Below are 20,000 nucleotides of genomic sequence, written 5' to 3'. Positions count from 1 at the left end.
GACAATATGAAATACCAAATAGCAAAACAAACACACATGGCGATATGAAATACCAAATAGCAAAACAAACACACATGGCGATATGAAATACCAAATAGCAAAACAAACACACATGGCGATATGAAATACCAAATAGCAAAACAAACACACATGACTATATCAAATACCAAATAGCAAAACAAACACACATGGCAATATGAAATACCAAATAGCAAAACAAACACACATGGCGATATGAAATACCAAATAGCAAAACAAACACACATGGCGATATGAAATACCAAATAGCAAAACAAACACACATGGCGATATGAAATACCAAATAGCAAAACAAACACACATGGCGATATGAAATACCAAATAGCAAAACAAACACACATGGCGATATGAAATACCAAATAGCAAAACAAACACACATGGCGATATGAAATACCAAATAGCAAAACAAACACACATGGCGATATGAAATACCAAATAGCAAAACAAACACACATGGCGATATGAAATACCAAATAGCAAAACAAACACACATGGCGATATGAAATACCAAATAGCAAAACAAACACACATGGCGATATGAAATACCAAATAGCAAAACAAACACACATGGCGATATGAAATACCAAATAGCAAAACAAACACACATGACAATATGAAATACCAAATAGCAAAACAAACACACATGGCGATATGAAATACCAAATAGCAAAACAAACACACATGGCGATATGAAATACCAAATAGCAAAACAAACACACATGGCGATATGAAATACCAAATAGCAAAACAAACACACATGGCGATATGAAATACCAAATAGCAAAACAAACACACATGGCGATATGAAATACCAAATAGCAAAACAAACACACATGGCGATATGAAATACCAAATAGCAAAACAAACACACATGGCGATATGAAATACCAAATAGCAAAACAAACACACATGGCGATATGAAATACCAAATAGCAAAACAAACACACATGGCGATATGAAATACCAAATAGCAAAACAAACACACATGGCGATATGAAATACCAAATAGCAAAACAAACACACATGGCGATATGAAATACCAAATAGCAAAACAAACACACATGGCGATATGAAATACCAAATAGCAAAACAAACACACATGGCGATATGAAATACCAAATAGCAAAACAAACACACATGGCGATATGAAATACCAAATAGCAAAACAAACACACATGGCGATATGAAATACCAAATAGCAAAACAAACACACATGACAATATGAAATACCAAATAGCAAAACAAACACACATGGCGATATGAAATACCAAATAGCAAAACAAACACACATGGCGATATGAAATACCAAATAGCAAAACAAACACACATGGCGATATGAAATACCAAATAGCAAAACAAACACACATGGCGATATGAAATACCAAATAGCAAAACAAACACACATGGCGATATGAAATACCAAATAGCAAAACAAACACACATGGCGATATGAAATACCAAATAGCAAAACAAACACACATGGCGATATGAAATACCAAATAGCAAAACAAACACACATGGCGATATGAAATACCAAATAGCAAAACAAACACACATGGCGATATGAAATACCAAATAGCAAAACAAACACACATGGCGATATGAAATACCAAATAGCAAAACAAACACACATGGCGATATGAAATACCAAATAGCAAAACAAACACACATGGCGATATGAAATACCAAATAGCAAAACAAACACACATGGCGATATGAAATACCAAATAGCAAAACAAACACACATGGCGATATGAAATACCAAATAGCAAAACAAACACACATGGCGATATGAAATACCAAATAGCAAAACAAACACACATGGCGATATGAAATACCAAATAGCAAAACAAACACACATGGCGATATGAAATACCAAATAGCAAAACAAACACACATGGCGATATGAAATACCAAATAGCAAAACAAACACACATGGCGATATGAAATACCAAATAGCAAAACAAACACACATGACAATATGAAATACCAAATAGCAAAACAAACACACATGGCGATATGAAATACCAAATAGCAAAACAAACACACATGGCGATATGAAATACCAAATAGCAAAACAAACACACATGGCGATATGAAATACCAAATAGCAAAACAAACACACATGGCGATATGAAATACCAAATAGCAAAACAAACACACATGGCGATATGAAATACCAAATAGCAAAACAAACACACATGGCGATATGAAATACCAAATAGCAAAACAAACACACATGGCGATATGAAATACCAAATAGCAAAACAAACACACATGGCGATATGAAATACCAAATAGCAAAACAAACACACATGGCGATATGAAATACCAAATAGCAAAACAAACACACATGGCGATATCAAATACCAAATAGCAAAACAAACACACATGGCGATATGAAATACCAAATAGCAAAACAAACACACATGGCGATATGAAATACCAAATAGCAAAACAAACACACATGGCGATATCAAATACCAAATAGCAAAACAAACACACATGGCGATATGAAATACCAAATAGCAAAACAAACACACATGGCGATATGAAATACCAAATAGCAAAACAAACACACATGGCGATATGAAATACCAAATAGCAAATCAAACACACATGACTATATGAAATACCAAATAGCAAAACAAACACACATGGCGATATGAAATACCAAATAGCAAAACAAACACACATGGCGATATGAAATACCAAATAGAAAAACAAACACACATGGCGATATGAAATACCAAATAGCAAAACAAGCTCACATGGCGATATGAAATACCAAATAGCAAAACAAACACACATGGCGATATGAAATACCAAATAGCAAAACAAGCTCACATGGCGATATGAAATACCAAATAGCAAAACAAACACACATGGCGATATGAAATACCAAATAGCAAAACAAGCTCACATGGCGATATCAAATACCAAATAGCAAAACAAACACACATGGCGATATGAAATACCAAATAGCAAATCAAACACACATGACTATATGAAATACCAAATAGCAAAACAAACACACATGGCGATATGAAATACCAAATAGCAAAACAAACACACATGACGATATGAAATACCAAATAGCAAAACAAACACACATGACAATATCAAATACCAAATAGCAAAACAAACACACATGACCATATCAAATACCAAATAGCAAAACAAACACACATGACCATATCAAATACCAAATAGCAAAACAAACACACATGACGATATGAAATACCAAATAGCAAAACAAACACACATGACAATATCAAATACCAAATAGCAAAACAAACACACATGACTATATCAAATACCAAATAGCAAAACAAACACACATGGCGATATGAAATACCAAATAGCAAAACAAACACACATGGCGATATGAAATACCAAATAGCAAAACAAACACACATGACAATATCAAATACCAAATAGCAAAACAAACACACATGGCGATATGAAATACCAAATAGCAAATCAAACACACATGACTATATGAAATACCAAATAGCAAAACAAACACACATGGCGATATGAAATACCAAATAGCAAAACAAACACACATGACGATATGAAATACCAAATAGCAAAACAAACACACATGACAATATCAAATACCAAATAGCAAAACAAACACACATGACCATATCAAATACCAAATAGCAAAACAAACACACATGACCATATCAAATACCAAATAGCAAAACAAACACACATGACGATATGAAATACCAAATAGCAAAACAAACACACATGACAATATGAAATACCAAATAGCAAAACAAACACACATGACTATATCAAATACCAAATAGCAAAACAAACACACATGACAATATCAAATACCAAATAGCAAAACAAACACACATGACAATATCAAATACCAAATAGCAAAACAAACACACATGACTATATCAAATACCAAATAGCAAAACAAACACACATGACTATATCAAATACCAAATAGCAAAACAAACACACATGACAATATCAAATACCAAATAGCAAAACAAACACACATGACCATATCAAATACCAAATAGCAAAACAAACACACATGACCATATCAAATACCAAATAGCAAAACAAACACACATGACAATATGAAATACCAAATAGCAAAACAAACACACATGACAATATGAAATACCAAATAGCAAAACAAACACACATGACAATATGAAATACCAAATAGCAAAACAAACACACATGACAATATGAAATACCAAATAGCAAAACAAACACACATGACTATATCAAATACCAAATAGCAAAACAAACACACATGACTATATCAAATACCAAATAGCAAAACAAACACACATGACAATATCAAATACCAAATAGCAAAACAAACACACATGACAATATCAAATACCAAATAACAAAACAAACACACACATGACGATATCAAATACCAAATAGCAAAACAAACACACATGACGATATCAAATACCAAATAGCAAAACAAACACACATGACGATATCAAATACCAAATAGCAAAACAAACACACATGACGATATCAAATACCAAATAGCAAAACAAACACACATGACAATATCAAATACCAAATAGCAAAACAAACACACATGACGATATCAAATACCAAATAGCAAAACAAACACACATGACGATATCAAATACCAAATAGCAAAACAAACACACATGACAATATGAAATGCCAAATAGCAAAACAAACACACATGACAATATCAAATACCAAATAGCAAAACAAACACACATGACGATATGAAATGACAAATAGCAAAACAAACACACATGACAATATCAAATACCAAATAGCAAAACAAACACACATGACAATATCAAATACCAAATAACAAAACAAACACACACATGACGATATCAAATACCAAATAGCAAAACAAACACACATGACGATATCAAATACCAAATAGCAAAACAAACACACATGACAATATGAAATGCCAAATAGCAAAACAAACACACATGACGATATCAAATACCAAATAGCAAAACAAACACACATGACGATATCAAATACCAAATAGCAAAACAAACACACATGACAATATCAAATACCAAATAGCAAAACAAACACACATGACAATATGAAATAACAAATAGCAAAACAAACACACACACACAAAAACTCACGGTCCGAACTGCGTGAGGAAGCCGGGCGGCATCATGACTGTGTAGCAACCACCGGACCACTCGTCCTCACACCAGTTCTTCTCCTCGTAGTGCACTGGCTGTACACACACACGCACACACACACACACACACACACATGCACGTACGCACGCACGCACACACTCAAACACACACACACACACACACATACGCACGCACGCACACACACACACATACCCAAACCCACACACACACACACCCAAACCCCCCCCCCCCCCCACACACACACACACACACACACACGCGCGCGCGCGCGTATGTAATGGCAGTTATTTTTGCTGGGTTCCACATTTTATGTTGAGTTCTAATTAATCTGTATCCCCTATCCCAGCACAAGGGACGCATGGGACTTCAAATACTGCAAGGAAATACTACCTTAAAGGAAATACTACTTTAAAGGAAATACTACTTTAAAGGAAATACAACCTTAAAGGAAATACTACCTTAAAGGAAATACTACTTTAAAGGAAGTAAGACTTGAAAAGAAATACAACTTTATAGGAATTACCACATCAGAGGACCATAGCATGGCAGCGTTGTTCCCAGACACCGAGGACAATAGGCCAATTGGACCTGGATTTACAATATAATATCAGTCAATACGATGTCCTGTCCGGAAAACAAATGTTGTGTCAAAAGACATGCCACGTGTCTTCATTCCACCAGCCGGGGGTAATAACAATCCTTCAGATCAAAACAGTAAGCGTAAATGAGAAGACCGCGGCCTGGGAACAACACAGAGGTTACGATCGAAGCCCTTGTGAAAGCGCAATGCGAAGCCAACTTTTGAGTTCTACTCACCGTTAGCGCCTGGTCTGACTGAAACACTCGGGCGTACAGCTTGCTGATGCGTTCTTTTCTCTGTTCTTTGGTCAGACTGGAGCTCGCTCGGGCACGATCAGCCAAGATGAACCTGTTGAAGCACACAACCCCTTGTGTCAAATACACGTCATTGTTGAAGCACGCAACCCCTTGTCAAATACACGTCATTGTTGAAGCACGCAACCCCTTGTGTCAAAAATACACGTAATCGTTGAGCCACGCAACCCATTGTGTCAAATACACGTCATTGTTGAACCACGCAACCCCTTGTGTCAAATACACGTCATTGTTGAACCACGCAACCCATTGTGTCAAATACACGTCATCGTCGAACTACGCAACCCATTGTGTCAAATCACGGTACGCGTCATCGTTGAAGCACGCAACCCATTGTGTCAAATACACGTCATTGTTGAACCACGCCACCCCTTGTGTCAAATACACGTCATTGTTGAACCACGCAACCCCGTGTGTCAAATACACGTCATTGTTGAACCACGCCACCCCTTGTGTCAAATACACGTCATTGTTGAACCACGCCACCCCTTGTCAAAAATACACGCAATCGTTGAGCCACGCAACCCATTGTGTCAAATACACGTCATTGTTGAAGCACGCAGCCCTTTGTGTCAAAAATACACGTAATCGTTGAGCCACGCAACCCATTGTGTCAAATACACGTCATTGTTGAACCGCGCAAGCTATTGTGTCAAATACACGTCATCGTTGAACAACGCAACCCACTGTGTCAAATACACGTCATTGTTGATGCACACAACCCCTTGTGTAAAAAATACACGTAATTTTTTAACCACGCAACCCCTTGTGTCAAATACACGTCATTGTTGAACCACGCAACCCATTGTGTCAAATGCACGTCAATCTTAACAGCAAGTCGCAGCGATGATAGTACATTGGTATTGGTTTGATATCGTCCTTTCGGGTGCTTTCTTTTCTAGGGATAGCGAACTGCCATACAGTACCGCGCTATACCCATGTGTTTCCTTTTCCTTCATGCGTGTATATCCATGTTTCCAAGCCCTGAGACTTTCGCTGCAACCTTTACTAAAACTGTCGAACTAAAATGTTCTGGAATTGTTCCCAACTCATAATAGAGGGATCTAATATCTGGCCCATGGCACATTGATAATTCAGTCAATCAATGATCAGTAAAACGTTTAATGAAGTGCTCCATGACGTTCCGAAGCGTTACTGTCGCCATGACGTGAACAAAACAGTGTCTACTTCAGGGTGTTGGAAACAGTTATTCCCCGCATGCCATATGGCGACTTTGGGGTACCAGACAGACACATCGAAACTACAGTAGCATTGGACTTACCCCATAATACTGCAATTGTGGCCTCAGTTACCCTATAATAGCTGTAGATGTACCCCATGATACAGTAGGCGTGACCTACCCCATTATCGCCGGGTGGGATCCGTCATGCTGAACGTGATCCAGGGTGTTGAAGACCAGAGCTTGCTCGTCGAAGGCACACATTGTTCCACACATCCCTGTCATCATCACCATCATCATCATCGTCATCGTCATCATCATCATCATCATCATCATCATCATCATCATCATCCCGTCGCGATATAACCTTGAACGGTTGAAAACGACGTTAAACACCAAATAAATAAAGAAAGAAAGATCCTCGTCATCACCATCATCATCATCATCATCATCATCATCGTCGTCGTCGTCGTCATCATCATACCGACATACTGCCAGAAGTGAGTGCTACATACTGTTATGATTCTCGAAGGAGAAAGAAATGAAAAATGACGTCTGCTTGGTTGCAAAACAATAGGCAGTGATTTCCCTTTATCTGTACACGTTTCACGAGAGACATCTTCGTAGGCCTATGGGCACATTAAAGCATTCAAGAAAACAGTGCGCCGCGAATTTTAGAAAAAAACACTTGTTCTTTGTTTGGCATGATGCAGTACATACCGTCATGCCTCCAGAAGGGGGCGCTGTAGTACATGAAGGTCTTGATGACGGAGCCCATGGGCACACGCTGCAGCAGCTGACAGCGTCTGGCGGGGAGGGCGGGGCTCCAGGTGATACGTGACTGTAGGGGCGGGGCTAGAGCCACGATACAGTGGGAGGCCTGTCACACAATTGGTTGTTCTGATTATTGATGGCAAGGGCGGGGCTCAACATGATACGACACTGTAGGAGTGGGACTCGAGCCACAATACAGTGGGAGGCCTGTCACACAATTGGTTGTTTTGATTATTGATGGCAGGAAGGGCGGGGCTCAACATAATACGACACTGTAGGGGCGGGGCTAGAGCCACGATACAGTGGGAGGCCTATCACACATTTGGTTGTTCTGATTATTGATGGCAAGGGCGGGGCTCAACATGATACGAGACTCAGTGTAGGAGTGGGACTCGAGCCCCAATACAGTGAGAGGCCTGTCACACAATTGGTTGTTCTGATTATTGATGGCAGGGAGGGCGGGGCTCAACATGATACGACACTGTAGGGGCGGGGCTAAAACCACGATACAGTGTGAGGCCTGTCACACATTTGGTTGTTTGATTATTGATGGTGGGTAGGGCGGGGCTCAACATGATACGACACTGTAGGGGCGGGGCTAGAACCACGATACAGTGGGAGGCCTGTCACACATTTGGTTGTTCTGATTATTGATGGCAGGGAGGGCGGGGCTCAACATGATACGACACTGTAGGGGCGGGGCTAGAACCACGATACAGTGGGAGGCCTGTCACACATTTGGTTGTTTGATTATTGATGGTGGGTAGGGCGGGGCTCCACGTGATACGACGAGGATGAGGATGAGAAGGAGAAGAAGAAAAATAAGTGTCAAATCTCACTTTATACACGTTGCCATGGATATCAGTGACGACCACGTGACTGGCGTCCTGAGAGATGCTGCAAACAGGTCGCTCCAGTAACACGTTATCTGCAAGACAGGCACACAATGCGTTAAGGAGTTAATGATTGTAGTATACCGGTTTTTATCTCAGTACACACTAAACCGGCTCAAAAACCGCCTTGTATGGCTTCTGAGAAGGACGCCTTCACCGTGCGGCGTGCCAAATCGTCATTGTTAGTGAACAAAATTGACTGTTTAAGATACACATTTTATTGTTCTTTCCAATGACATGCAAAATTTCTTTAATTTCATCTGTTAATTGTTTTTGACGATTTCAGCATGAGAAACTTTTATGAATCTGGTTTTTAAAGGGGGGGTTGTCTGTTTTGTAGGTTCCACTGTATAGACACTATCATGATCTTTTGTGTAATCAATTAATTTGCTGAATATAGTAGTGCAATGGATGGACTTTAAAAACTGGTTTTTATAACAAACGGCCCCATCACAAAGATCTGCACTGACACGCATCTGCCTAATGTTTTATAGCGGGTAGAATAGTATTCATTTCAGACGCCATGGCTAAGTATGTTATGCGCAGAATACATTTATTTGCCAGGAAAGGCATCGCTCATCAGCAGGGCCGGATCTGGGGGGAGGAGGGGGGGGGTTCCTGGGGTTCCGGAACCCCCCCCCCCCCCCCCCCTGGCCATCCAATGTACCTCTCAGAGAGAAAAAAAGTGGACTTTTTAAGCTCTTCCCCCAACTCCCTCAGTTTATTTGGTCTTCTAAAACTATTTCAAATTATGAACAACATCAAGTCGACAACGGCCTGCCCTCCCCGTTATAAGTCCATCATCATAGTAATATTCAAAGTAAAGAGTCCTGTCAGACTTATTTACTAGGCATATATGTCTTTGGGATTATTCCACTGAACCACTATGGTAAATGAATATATGAAGTATTTTGTTACTGTTGAAAATGTGTAATTTTGATTCCCAATTGCAAGGAAAGACCAAAAAATGACCTCACAAATGCAAAATTTTCTCGGCTTCTGGGAGGCTTTGCCCCCCAGACCCCCCAGCGGGGCGTTGCCCCTGCACCCCCCACCGGGGCCTGGGCGACCCCTGGACCCCTGCCTTCCCCCAAAAGAAATTGGTCCGGCCCTGCATCAGACAAAAAAAGTGGACAAATTTAAACCGTTTCTAAAACATTTACCTGAAAAAATGTTACTGTTTGACATAATAACACAGAGTACGTACCCGCTCCAATGCTGTCCACCAGCGCCTCGCTTATCTGCTGCGACCCGCCATGAAACTTCCGCTCCTGGAGAAAGAAACAAGTCGCGTAAGGAGAAATAACATTTAGTCAAGCTGTCGAACTCACAGAACGAAACTGAACGCACTGCTTTTTTCACCAAGACCACATACTCGTAGTTTCGTCAGTCCACCACTCGTGGCAAAGGCAGTGAAATCGACAAGCCATGCAGAATAGTGCAGTAGTGGTCGCGCCGAGCAGGATAACACGCTTTTCTGTATGTCTTTTCTTTGTAGCTTACTGAGTTTGTTTTTAATCCAAACATATCATATCTATATGTTTTTGGAATCAGGGACCGACAAGGAATAAGATGAGATTTTAAATCATAATTTTCATATTTTTAATTTTCAGAGCTTGTTTGTAATCCAAATATAACATATGTATATGTTTTTGGAATCAGAAAATGACGAAGAATAAGATGAAATTATTTTTGGATCGTTTAATAAAACAATATTTTTAATTACAAGTTTCCGATGTTTAATGACCAAACTCATTCATTAGTTTTTAAGCCACCAAGCTGAAATGCAATACCAAAATCCGGCCTTTGTCGAAGACTGCTTTGCCAAAAATTTAATTTCAATCAATTTGATTGAAAAATGAGGGTGTGACAGTGCCGCCTCAACATTTACAAAAAGCCGGATATGACGTCGTCAAAGGTATTTATCGCAAAATTGAAAAAAACATCCGGGGATATCATTCCCAGAAACTCTCATATCAAATTTCATAAAGATCGGTCCAGTAGTTTAGTCTGAATCGCTCTACACACACACACGCACAGACAGACACACACACACACACACACACACACACACACACACACACACACACACACACATACACCACGACCCTCGTCTCGATTCCCCCTCTATGTTAAAACATTTAGTCAAAACTTGACTAAATGTAAAAACACATGTCACTGAATGAAGAGTGGCTCTAATGTAATAATAATGTATGAACATTCTCAGATAAGTTGGTTGAAAATGTTAACCATCGTGCATGTGTTTATTTCTGTCATGTAGGATTCGCTAATTTGTATCAGCATAGGCCCTAACGGCCGGATCACCAATGCCAAATAGTGTACATATGTCATGATATTAAAATTGAATACAGTTTTGTTTACAAAAGAGTGGGCATAGGCGCTAAGCCAATGGTCTTACCAGCGTTATGATAGAACGATACACAAGTCCCTGACTGAGGGGTGGCCCTAAGCGCTAAGCTCTAAAGGCCCGTCCAGACACTCCCGGCCGACCCTGTCCACATTTGACTTATGCTCAAAACGGCGCACCGCGTCGTGCTATGATCGCGAAGCGTTATTTGCAGAAGAATAGCGCGTGTTCTAATTTCTATGACACAGACATAGAACGACGGAAATTTGACCAATCAGAGCAAACCAGAGCGATGACGTCAGCTGCTCGCGGCGCGGCAGTCGAATGCAACTGAACGGTGACCCGCTCACTGATACCGCGTTGTGAAAAAAATCGTCGATGTGTGGCCACTCGGCAAATCCCGCGCGACGCACAAAACGGCCTGCGGCGCATAGAGCGTAAAACGGCGGCCAAGTCTGGACAGGGCTTTAGCCGTAAGCCAATGGTCTTACCAGCGTTATGATAGGACGATACACAAGTCACTAAGCTCTAAGCCCTAAGCCGTAAGCCAATGCCTGGTCTTACCAGCGTTATGATAGGACGATACACAAGTCACTGACTGAAGAGCCAGAGCCGCTTACGTTTTAAACAGGTGTGAAAAGCCATGAGCGTTTTAGAATCTTCATTACAGCAGGTGTGTTACCTGCCTCACTAACACACACCTACAGGTGAGAAAGGACTGGGTGTGTTACCTGTCTCTCTAACACACACCTACAGGTGAAAAAAACTGGGTGTGTTACCTGCCTCTCTAACACACACCTACAGGTGAGAAAGGACGGGGTGTGTTACCTGCCTCACTAACACACACCTACCGGTGAGAAAGGACTGGGTGTGTTACCTGCCTCTCTAACACACACCTACAGGTGAGAAAGGACTGGGTGTGCTACCTGCCTCTCTAACACACACCTACAGGTGAGAAAGGACGGGGTGTGTTACCTGTCTCTCTAACACACACCTACAGGTGAGAAAGGACGGGGTGTGTTACCTGCCTCACTAACACACACCTACCGGTGAGAAAGGACTGGGTGTGTTACCTGCCTCTCTAACACACACCTACAGGTGAGAAAGGACTGGGTGTGTTACCTGTCTCTCTAACACACACCTACAGGTGAGAAAGGACTGGGTGTGCTACCTGCCTCTCTAACACACACCTACAAGTGAGAAAGGACTGGGTGTGTTACCTGCCTCTCTAACACACACCTACCGGTGAGAAAGGACGGGGTGTGTTACCTGTCTCTCTAACACACACCTACAGGTGAGAAAGGACTGGGTGTGTTACCTGTCTCTCTAACACACACCTACAGGTGAGAAAGGACTGGGTGTGTTACCTGCCTCTCTAACACACACCTACAGGTGAGAAAGGACTGGGTGTGTTACCTGTCTCTCTAACACACACCTACAGGTGAGAAAGGACGGGGTGTGTTACCTGTCTCTCTAACACACACCTACAGGTGAGAAAGGACGGGGTGTGTTACCTGCCTCACTAACACACACCTACAGGTGAGAAAGGACGGGGTGTGTTACCTGTCTCTCTAACACACACCTACAGGTGAGAAAGGACTGGGTGTGTTACCTGTCTCTCTAACACACACCTACAGGTGAGAAAGGATGGGGTGTGTTACCTGCCTCTCTAACACACACCTACAGGTGAGAAAGGACGGGGTGTGTTACCTGTCTCTCTAACACACACCTACAGGTGAGAAAGGACTGGGTGCGTTACCTGTCTTTCTAACACACACCTACAGGTGAAAAAACTGGGTGTGTTACCTGCCTCTCTAACACACACCTACAGGTGAGAAAGGACGGGGTGTGTTACCTGTCTCTCTAACACACACCTACAGGTGAGAAAGGACTGGGTGTGTTACCTGCCTCTCTAACGCACACCTACAGGTGAGAAAGGACTGGGTGTGTTACCTGTCTCTCTAACACACACCTACAGGTGAGAAAGGACGGGGTGTGTTACCTGCCTCACTAACACACACCTACCGGTGAGAAAGGACTGGGTGTGTTACCTGCCTCTCTAACACACACCTACAGTTGAGAAAGGACGGGGTGTGTTACCTGTCTCTCTAACACACACCTACAGGTGAGAAAGGACGGGGTGTGTTACCTGTCTCTCTAACACACACCTACAGGTTAGAAAGGACTGGGTGTGTTACCTGCCTCTCTAACACACACCTACAGGTGAGAAAGGACTGGGTGTGTTACCTGTCTCTCTAACACACACCTACAGGTGAGAAAGGACGGGGTGTGTTACCTGTCTCTCTAACACACACCTACAGTTGAGAAAGGACGGGGTGTGTTACCTGTCTCTCTAACACACACTTACAGGTGATAAAGGACGGGGTGTGTTACCTGCCTCTCTAACACACACCTACCGGTGAGAAAGGACGGGGTGTGTTACCTGTCTCTCTAACACACACCTACAGGTGAGAAAGGACTGGGTGTGTTACCTGTCTCTCTAACACACACCTACAGGTGAGAAAGGACGGGGTGTGTTACCTGCCCACCATTGGTGGTGGCGTTGATGCGGAGGGGGCCGCCGGCAGAGGCCAGGTACCACAGGAACCACAGCAACGACACCTCGTAGGGCTCTGACGTCACATTGACGTTGATAAAGTTCTTGGCATTCTCCATGGCTCCCCTGCAACAAAGATGTCTGACGTTGCTTACACGCGGCAACATATGTCTCTCGTCACTGAAACGTGTATGTGTTAGGAAACGCTGTCGTTGCTGAACTTCGGTTCGGTTTTGTGTGTTGCATGTGGTTGACTTATTTGTACTTTGTGGGAAAGTACCAATATTATATTTTGTAAACACAATATTTATGCTTGGACGAGAATGCAGGTGAACTTTCTAGTCCTGTCAAAACAAGTTGTTTACCATGCTGTTTTAGTCGTGAGTTCGTGGCGTTCGTTCGGATTAAGTGCGTCGGCGCTTTTGATGTACGTCATAGAGAATGTCGCTAGTTTAGTCCATGCACGGCTCGTATAATGTAGTTGTATCATGTTCGGTCTGGAATATTCTCGAGATTGAGTATTTACTATATGCCAGCGCGATTTGTATGTAAAAGAGCTTCTATTTGAGTTCTGCTACGTTGTGCAGTTGTATGTATTGAATGCTGAATAAATCCTCGAACTCAATTTGACGAGTTGTTTTCTGCTGCTGCGAAGACGGGCGACGTAGAATAAAAGAACACAACTATACGACATTTGAGAACTTGTGGCAATCTCAAGTGTCGTGTAACAGTATGCTTAGACTCAAATATGTCTCATATTACTTATACTTACATGTGTCTGCTTATACTTAAATGTGTCTGCTTATACTTCAATATTTCTCTCGGTACTTAAAATGTGTCGCCAAATACTTCATTGTGTCTGCTTACACTGAAATATGTCTCTCGGTACTTAAAATGTGTCGCCAAATACTTCAATGTGTCTGCTTACACTGAAATATGTCTCTCGCGCCCTACATTTGTCCCGCCTTACTCAAATACGTCAGTTGTTACTAAAATGTATCTCGTTACTAAAAAACAAGTCGCGTGAAGCGATATCAAAACATTTGGTCAATACGTCAGGTTGATACTAAAAGATCAACATTTAAGCCAGCCATCACCGAGACTAGCTGTAGTAAATCTTGGCGAGCGGAAGACGGAATAGGGTCACGCTCGGCTCCGCAAAGCATGCGAAAGCAGTACCTATTTTCTTTAATTGTGAACACATGTTCAGAGTAAACTTGTCATACCTTTATAATTATTTGTGGATTCTGGAAATGATACAGAATAAGATGAACTCTTTGGATCGATTACTCAAATTTTATTTGTAAGCACGATGTTGTCTAATTTACATATTTTCGTTATTTTAAGTACATTTTCAGGGTAAACATAGGATATCTATATATTTTTGGAGTTAGGAAATAATAAAGAATAAGATACAATCAGTTTTGCTTTGATTACTCACATTTTAATATTAATTAAAACAATATCGATTTTTAATCACCAAACTCATTAATTAATGTTTAAGCTTCGAAGCTGAAATGCAATCCCATAGTCCGCGCGGGCTTCGCCGAATATAGGTTGACCAAAATTTCAATCAATTTTAACAAAAACTGAGGGTGTGACAGTGCCGCCTAGACTTTCACAAAAAGCCGGATATGACGCGTCGTTTATCAAAAAATGGAAAAAATGTCTGGGGATATCATACTCAGGAACTCTCATGTAAAGTTTCATGAAGATCGGTCCAGTAGTTTTCTCCGAGTCGCTGTACACACACACATACATACACAAAGACAGACACACGTACACCACGACCCTCCTCTCGATCCCCCGTCTATGTTAAAACATTATTTTAGTCAAAACTTTACTAAATGTAAAAAGAAGAAGAAACAAGTCGCGTAAGGCGAATTAGACATTACTACATTAGTCAAGCTGTGGAACTCACAGAATGAAACTGAACGCACTTCATTTTTTTTCACAATGACCGTAGTCCGCCGCTCGTACAAAAGGCAGTGAAAGTGACGAGCCTGTTTAGCGCGATAGCGGTTGCGCTGTGCTGTATAGCACGCTTTTCTGTACCTCTCTTTGCTTTAACTTTCTGAGCGTGTTTTTAATCCAAACATATCATTATGGGAGCCAGGAGGCCCCCATTCATACGGATAGTTTCGAGGTTGACCATGGGCAGCGCCATTTTGTTGTGAAATACGTCATCAGTTTGTGTACACAGGAAGTTGTGACATCCGTCACCCTTTGGGAGGGGTGAAGGCAACATTGTTCATCAGTAGAAAGTTGTGAAATCCGACACCCTATGGGAGGGGTGACGGCAAAATTGTTCAACAAAAACATAATAGGTCGAACTGTGCAGGGTCAACCACAACAAACTCAAACCGTTCATACTTTGCAGTATTTGAGTGACTTATATACCGACATTTTTATTTCTTATTTTTAGCACAGGTGTAGGAAAAAATCATGAACCAAAATGTTATTTATTTTCTTTCAAACATACAGTGACATTAAACATTGTTATGTTAAAAAAAAGAAGAAAAACAAAAGCTTTTGTGCACAAATCAGAAAATACATTGTACATTTTACCTACAGGCCAAACCGTGAGTGTCTGTGGCAAAGCCCGACCCAGGAAATTGCACTGATTATATTTTTAGATCAGTGGGAAATTGTGAAGAAAAGGCGCTTGCATTTGGATGTGTCCAATGATAGTAGGTTTGGTTGTGATCAATCAGAATAATGTAGGAATAAAAATGTATGACAGTTTGGTATGATGACATGTAATTCACATATGCTGAAATATTATACATCATGTAATATTATTATGGCTGTTGCCATGACCATGAAGCCCAACAAAGGTTTAATGTTATGTAATTCAAAATACCAAAATCAAGCACCTATTAATCTCGTCTGTGCGCGTGAAAATTGAGGCCTTCGTAAACGTTCAACGTTGGCCAATGATAATATTAACAATGTTGTGTCGTTTTTTATTATGTTTTATTTTGTTGATCGATCAACATGTCTTCCCAACATATTACAAATCAAATAGAAATAAAGTCTTAGAGAACTACAATAATTATTGTTGCTGTCAAAACCTTGCAAGGCCTCAACAACTGACAAAGCTGTCTGTGGAAGAATGTGGAAGTTACCGGTCGATCGATCGGCCCATGTCTGCCAGTAGCGGTTAAATATAATAGCACTAAATTCACTGACGGAGCAATGTGACTAGCCGCCGAATCCACAAGTACGTAGAGGGTGCCTCAGCTTCTCCACCACGACCCTCCTTGGTCTGACACTCACTCCTTTGCCATGATCAGTCGGATGCCACTTTTCACAATTTTATTCTAAAGTACCAACAAATCAAATCAATTCCCTTCCGGAATAGCAACGTTCCACGTTTCTTGAATACAAAAGCATTTCTGCCTCGGAATGAAAGAATAAATCTCTACAATCGTGTATCTCCTGCAAGGAATTGATTTTAAATCCTGTTCTTCCAGCATTTCCATTACGGAAAGTAAAAGGTTTTTTTTTGTTTTTTTTTTTTTTTTTTGCTCATCTTCACCCAGGCACACATCGTAGAGCTTCGGCTCTGATATCTTTGACCCAAATTGCTCTAAGCAGAGAGGTCGTTAAACTGTATTTTCGTCGACGGAGCAATGAAGAGTTTGTGGTGTGGTGGAAAGGCGTTCGTCTGCGGCGAATGCGGTCCGGGATCGATTTCCAGCATGGGCGGAATATATTATTTTTTTATTTATTTTTTTAAATTCTTGTTTATTATTATTATTTATTATGAACGTTTTAATGTTTTGTTTTACTCTAATTAATTTTTTTAATTATTAAAAATAAATAAATAATTAATTAATTTTTTTTTTAAATCCTAGGCCTGTGGCCAGGGGGGGGGGGGGGGGGAGTATGCTGGTACCATTTGAGAATCAGACCAAATGAGAATTGAACCATTTGAGAACATCCTTTTTTTTTCAATCACTACATCGAAGGCCTGCGGACCGGGGGTCACATGGTTTGTTTGTTTGTTTGTTTCAGACTCACACCCATATACACACATTTCACATGTAAACCATTTGTCGGCCCCCTGTCGATATTTATCGACTAAGTTCCTTGTATCTATATGTTTTTGGAATCAGGAACGGACAAGGAATAAGATGAAATTGTTTTTAAATCGATTTCGGAAATTTAATTTTAATCATAATTTTTATATTTTTAATTTTCAGAGCTTGTTTTTAATCCGAATATAACATATTTATATGTTTTTGGAATCAGAAAATGACGAAGAATAAGATGAACGTAATTTTGGATCATTTAAAAAAAAAATGTAATTACCATTTTTGGATTTTTAATGACCAAAGTCATTAATTAATTTTTAAGTCTCCAAGCTGAAATGCAATACCAAAGTCCAGCCTTTGTCGACGATTGCTTGGCCAAAATTTCAATCAATTTGATTGAAAAATGAGGGTGTGACAGTGCCTCCTCAACTTTTACAAAAAGCCGGATATGACGTCATCAAAGACATTTATCGAAAAAATGAAAAAAATCATCTGGGGATATCATACCCAGGAACTCTCATGTAAAATTTCATAAAGATCGGTCTAGTAGTTTACTCTGAATCGCTCTACACACACACACACACACAGACAGACACATACACCACGACCCTCGTCTCGATTCCCCCTCTATGTTATAAAGCGTCATTAGAAACGGTTTCATACATCACAAAGACAGACGGACGGAAGGACGGTCGACGGACAGACAAACAACAGAAAAGACCGAAAGAGAGACCGACAAGACATACAGACAGACAGACAGACAGATAGACAGACACACATACAGACAAACAGACAGACAGACAGACACAGACACATAGATTCAGACACACAGACAGACCGTGTCCAGATGTGGGTGTCGAAGAACTGCTGTACAGTGATGGTGTCCCACTCCTTGGCCCGCGCTGCTCTCCACGGTGCCTCCAGGGGGACCTGGCAACACCATCATATACTGCCGTCATGTCACGTCACCTTTTCTTCATCCCCACACCAACACGAAGACAGGCAGGCGCTAGGCGCACACACACACACACACACACACACACACATACACACACTCACACACACACACACACACACACACACACACACACACACACACACACACACACACACACACACACACACCTGTTTACACATATGGTGCATGTGACGAAGAGTGTTGTTGAAATCAAGCCAGGACAGCAGACCTCCCGTTGGGGGAAACACGCCATCCCGGTATCGGACTGCCTTGCCCTGTAACAAGCAGCGCAGAGCAACTATGTCACACAGTGTTTTCATCACTGAAAAATGACGTCAAATCAGTTGAGGTACATCTGTGCCATTCATCAGATGCAAACAACTACGTCACGCACCGTGAGCTGGAGTGATGGCGTCACTGACCTGTCTGTACACACATCGTGATGACGTCACTGACCAGTCTGTACACCCAGAGTAATGACGTCACTGACCTAACTGTACACCTAGAGCTAGAGTGATGACGTCACTGACCTGTCGGTACACCCAGAGTGATGACGTCACTGACCTGTCTGTACAGACAGCGTGATGACGTCACTGACCTGTCTGTAAACACATCGTGATGACGTCACTGACCTGTGTGTACACCTAGGGTGATGACGTCACTGACCTGTCTGTAGACCACCAGGTCCTCCTCCTCGTGAGTGCGGTAAGTCTTCACCCCGTAACGTCTGGCCAGGCGCAGGATGCGGTTCTGGGTAGGGCCGACGTAAGCTCCGCCCAGGTCCACAGGGCCCGTCTCCGCCTTCTGAACTCAACACACAACATCTACAGCTTAAAGTGATATAATCTAGCGAAGAAAGCTATCACGCATCGCCCCAAGAGCAATACATTTCAGGTTGGGTGTTTTAATTATGTGACCACACACCAGGAACACCTTGAAATGTAATAAAGTATGATGACGAACGGAAATCCGGACTCCTGACACAGGAGAGCTGGGCAGAGCAAACCGCTCGCTGATTAAAATTCATTCAATTATTTGGCATTTTTTCAAGGCAGTTTGTTTCTAAATTACAGTACAGCGAATGTCCCTTAGTTTTTAAGGTCCAAATTGTCAAAAAAACACTCTT

The 20,000-nt window shown here is 41.2% G+C and overlaps 1 protein-coding gene across 1 annotated transcript in view; it reads right to left on the bottom strand.

Moving 5' to 3' along the window:
- Nucleotides 1-20,000, bottom strand: part of LOC138945488 (amine oxidase [flavin-containing]-like) — a 29,795-nt gene that overhangs the window by 5,952 nt on the left and 3,843 nt on the right. The window contains exons 3-12 of the mRNA XM_070316922.1: nt 19,541-19,678; nt 19,042-19,149; nt 18,755-18,846; nt 13,861-14,002; nt 10,159-10,222; nt 8,898-8,986; nt 8,005-8,164; nt 7,466-7,562; nt 6,027-6,138; nt 5,187-5,284 (exon numbers count right to left, since the gene is read on the bottom strand). Coding sequence (XP_070173023.1) covers nt 5,187-5,284; nt 6,027-6,138; nt 7,466-7,562; nt 8,005-8,164; nt 8,898-8,986; nt 10,159-10,222; nt 13,861-14,002; nt 18,755-18,846; nt 19,042-19,149; nt 19,541-19,678 — 1,100 coding nt within the window. The remainder of the gene's footprint in view (nt 1-5,186; nt 5,285-6,026; nt 6,139-7,465; nt 7,563-8,004; nt 8,165-8,897; nt 8,987-10,158; nt 10,223-13,860; nt 14,003-18,754; nt 18,847-19,041; nt 19,150-19,540; nt 19,679-20,000) is intronic.

Source organism: Littorina saxatilis, linkage group LG13, assembly GCF_037325665.1.
Source record: "Littorina saxatilis isolate snail1 linkage group LG13, US_GU_Lsax_2.0, whole genome shotgun sequence".
Classification (NCBI taxonomy): domain Eukaryota; kingdom Metazoa; phylum Mollusca; class Gastropoda; order Littorinimorpha; family Littorinidae; genus Littorina; species Littorina saxatilis.
This window is presented reverse-complemented; position numbering and strand designations above follow the sequence as displayed.